Source organism: Nelumbo nucifera, chromosome 1, assembly GCF_055504915.1.
Source record: "Nelumbo nucifera cultivar China Antique chromosome 1, China Antique-T2T, whole genome shotgun sequence".
NCBI lineage: Eukaryota > Viridiplantae > Streptophyta > Magnoliopsida > Proteales > Nelumbonaceae > Nelumbo > Nelumbo nucifera.
This window is the reverse complement of record NC_142649.1, coordinates 108,952,535-108,956,360: the sequence shown is the minus strand read 5'-3', so window position 1 is coordinate 108,956,360 and position 3,826 is coordinate 108,952,535. Positions and strand designations below refer to the sequence as shown.

At 40.1% G+C, this 3,826-nt stretch overlaps 1 protein-coding gene and 1 non-coding gene across 2 annotated transcripts; one reads left to right on the top strand and one right to left on the bottom strand.

Annotated features, from left to right (window-relative positions):
• Positions 1–926: 926 nt before the first annotated feature.
• On the bottom strand, positions 927–999 carry TRNAR-CCG (transfer RNA arginine (anticodon CCG)). The gene has a single exon. It is a non-coding gene; the product is annotated as a tRNA-Arg (tRNA).
• A 602-nt stretch (positions 1,000–1,601) lies between these two features.
• Positions 1,602–3,001, top strand: LHCB6 (light harvesting complex photosystem II subunit 6). The gene is made up of 2 exons (XM_010270889.3): positions 1,602–1,951; positions 2,301–3,001. Exons 1-2 carry the CDS (start codon positions 1,719–1,721, stop codon positions 2,848–2,850), a joined length of 783 nt encoding a protein of 260 aa, XP_010269191.1. The 5' UTR covers positions 1,602–1,718; the 3' UTR covers positions 2,851–3,001.
• Positions 3,002–3,826: the final 825 nt, after the last annotated feature.

The following is a 3,826-nucleotide window of genomic DNA, read 5'->3' as shown; positions in this document are numbered from 1 at the left end:
ACGAAAGTACTTTTATAAAGTCACTTTTATGAAAATACTTTTACAAAACATCTATGCCAATTGGTGAACATTGACTATTGGAGACTTAGGTTGGCAGTTTTGTGAATATCAGCACAACTTTTTTTTTTCTTTTTTTTTTTTTTTTAAGAATGAAAATGAGCAACATAAGACACTTGTCAGTCTGAAAAGAATTCGTTTTTAAGAAAAAAGTATTTGGTTCATAACAATATTTTCTCATTCTGCCTATTTTTACCCATTCTTTTCCATTTTAAAATTTTATCTTGGATAAGAATGAAAAAGAATGAGAATTGAACCAAACATGACCTTTATTTCTTCTACTAGAAAATAAAATTGGGCTAGATATTGCTTGTGCCATGGCAGACCCGGGAGCTGTTAATCTGTTGGGTTTGGTTTGGAACCGAGTGAATTAGTCTCAAACTGATTATTATTTGATTCTATAAACTATACTTAGAATCAAACGCATTATTAAATGAGATAATGTTTCTTGACCAAAATTTATTCTTTAGACAAATAATATAACAAAAATTACAAGAAAATGAGAATACAAATATTTAAAATTTCAATAGGTAAAATATGCGTATTATGCAATTTAAACCATGGATTTTTTTTTTCAACCTAATAATTGATGAACAGGCTACTGAGTCTGAGGATGGCTTCTAAGATATGAAGTATTTATTTAAAACCCCCAAATTTATAGTTTTATGGTATATATGACCTTGGATACTGATATGATATATACACGATACAATGCGATGCATATGAGTACTTTAAACATTTCAGATATATGGTCTTAATTGGGTACCAACATAGATCAGATCAGAACTGATATAATCGGTTCCATCCCTTTTTTCTTAATTTTGGATAGAAGATAGGAAAAGCAACAAAAATGTTGATGACATGGAGACCGTTCACGGTGGGACTCGAACCCACAATCTCCCGCTCCGGAGGCGAGCGCCTTATCCATTAGGCCACGCGAACTTAACAATGGGAGAGGCCGTTAAGAACTTAAGACGGTGTGAGCACGGGCTTTCCCTGACCAAAGCCGATCTTATCAAATTGAAGGATCATTTTTCCAAAAAAATCTTTGATTTTTTTTCCAAGAAGGATAGATTCAATGCAGATTTTTGAATTCTACTGTAGACCTATAAACATTCGAAATATCAAAAACTCCCATTTTATAATTGGCATCAATGCACCCACCCCAACTGTATTTCGGCATAAAAATTCTAACTCTGGGCTGAACCGTCATTCTCCCTTTTTTTTTTTCATAGTTTAGAAAAATAGAAAAACAAAACCCATAGATTTTTCATATCCAGAGTTGCGTGCTCCATCGAGTTTCGTAATTGTGCATATAAAAAGGCCAAAATGTTGTAGAAAATTACAGAATCAAAAGTAGTGGCAAAGACAATATCCAAGTGGACGAAGGAAACGCAGAAACGGATGGAACTCAGTATCCCATTGGCCAGAAATCTATCCAAGAGAGATGTTAAGATTTCCTCTAAAGATTTCAGTGGGCCTACCTGGCTCATCACCAACCTTTCCTCCGTCGCACCCTCTCTCGCGTAACGATAAAACCATCTTACTAGCATAGAGAAAGAGATGTCCAAGCAACGCCATTAGTAGTAGCTCTAGCTCAGTCGCTTAGATAATTAGTCACCAGCAAGAAGTAGAGCAAGTAAGGCTACAGAGGGAGACATATGGCAATGTCTGCAACATCTGCTGCTGCACTCCTCAATGGTTTGAGCTCACCCTTCTTGTCTGGCGGCAAGAAGAGCCAGAACTTGCTCACATCGAGCATTGGAGCCAGAGTTGGTGGTGCTGCGGTTGCTCCCCGGAAGCTGATTGTTGCCGCTGCAGCTGCCAAGAAGTCTTGGATTCCGGCTATTAAGGGAGGAGGCAACTTCATTGACCCAGAGTGGCTGGATGGCTCGTAAGTTTCTCATTTTTCTTCCCCTAGACCCCCAATCTTAGGATCATTGATATCTGGTCTGGTGTGCTCAACTTCTGTTGCTTCTATTGAACTTATGCTCTGCTCTTAACTCCTAATTAAGTTGGTTGCTCTGTGCCATTCTCTGCTATTCTGTGCTCCTAATTCTTATTGATTGGTGGTCAGAATCAGATGGACAGTGTTTAGATCATTTAATCAGACTAATAATCTGCTCAATCTATAATGTGCACAACATCTCCTGGTGAATCTGGCCGAGTGCTTGAGTGAGCTTGGGCACGGCCTGTTTTGATTGGGGTTTAACTGAGCTACATTTGATCATACATGCATGCAGGCTCCCAGGAGATTATGGGTTTGACCCATTGGGGCTAGGTAAGGACCCAGCCTTCCTCAAGTGGTACAGAGAAGCTGAGCTGATCCATGGACGATGGGCAATGGCAGCTGTAGTAGGCATCTTCGTTGGCCAGGCCTGGAGTGGGATCCCATGGTTCGAGGCTGGTGCTGACCCAGGTGCAATTGCGCCCTTCTCCTTTGGCTCTCTCTTGGGCACCCAACTCCTGCTCATGGGATGGGTGGAGAGCAAGAGGTGGGTCGATTTCTTCAACCCAGAGTCCCAATCGGTTGAATGGGCCACACCATGGTCTAAAACGGCCGAGAATTTTGCGAACGCCACAGGCGATCAAGGCTACCCTGGTGGTAAATTCTTTGACCCATTGTCATTTGCTGGTACAATCAAGGACGGTGTATACATCCCAGATGTGGAGAAGCTGGAAAGACTGAAGTTGGCAGAGATCAAGCACGCTCGGATCGCCATGTTGGCTATGCTCATTTTCTACTTCGAGGCTGGGCAAGGGAAGACACCTCTTGGAGCTCTCGGTTTGTAAACTTGTTTAATTTAATTAGGCTGTGTACATTTATTTATGTTATTGATTAAGAGACGATCAACCCAAATAGACGACTTAATTGCATCCTGAATCCTGATGATGAGATCCCAAGTCCCACCAAAAAAAAAAAAACGAAAATTCTTTCTTCTTCAATTCTCTTTCCATGGCGTCCTCAGTCTCAGAGAGAGAGAGAGAGAGAGAGAGGGGGTGGGGTTAATTTGTCAGATATTGTCTTTCTGCTTGTTAGTGGCATGACTCAATTCAAGGATGGATAAAACTTAGAAAATGTGCATATTTATGAGTGGTTGTATAGTTAGTTGTGTTGATCCAAGGGCATGTACAATCGAACGGCTGAAGTCTCCGGCGGTTTTACCTGCACGTAAAGAGAATGAGAGCAGCTTCACAGTATCGGACCCGAGATACCAATCTCTCAAACAATATGCAAGAAAGAGTAGCTTAATCTGATTAGAGCTAAAGCTGAGAGGATAATTTTCCTTTCTCAGTAAAGGGCTTTTCTCATAGTGTAGAAGCACTTGGGAGAGATTCCTTAAATAGTCGCTCCTCCAACGTTAAGTTCCTTGACATTAGGAACAATAGTTATCAGAATAACCAATTGAGATAAGCATTAGTATTTATGCTCCACCAGATTTGAGACAAGTGTCTCAACTTGACCAAGGATCCAACCACTTGGTCATCCAGTCTGGACTGGGTCAAATGGACATCCATTGACCTAATAAGAGCTGGAATATGGATCCAAATTATCCAATAACATTGGTATCCCCATGCATGAAAATGTTTTTAAATAAGCAATCAAATAAATTTGTTTTTATAGAAAATAAATAAATAGGTAATTATTTAAAAATAAATGATTGTGTGTGAGAGTGTTGCATGGAGATGACTATCAACTATCAACCATCAACATGTGGCTTGTCACATGGCCATTGGATATTCCAACATGTTGGGGATTAAACGAGGG

What these genes read in the sequence shown, in the direction of transcription:
- LHCB6 (XM_010270889.3), top strand. Translation starts at nt 1,719, where the DNA reads ATGGCAATGTCTGCAACATCTGCTGCTGCACTCCTCAATGGTTTGAGC. An exon ending in CCAGAGTGGCTGGATGGCTC is followed by an intron (nt 1,952 to 2,300) that starts GTAAGTTTCTCA and finishes ACATGCATGCAG; the next exon opens with GCTCCCAGGAGATTATGGGT.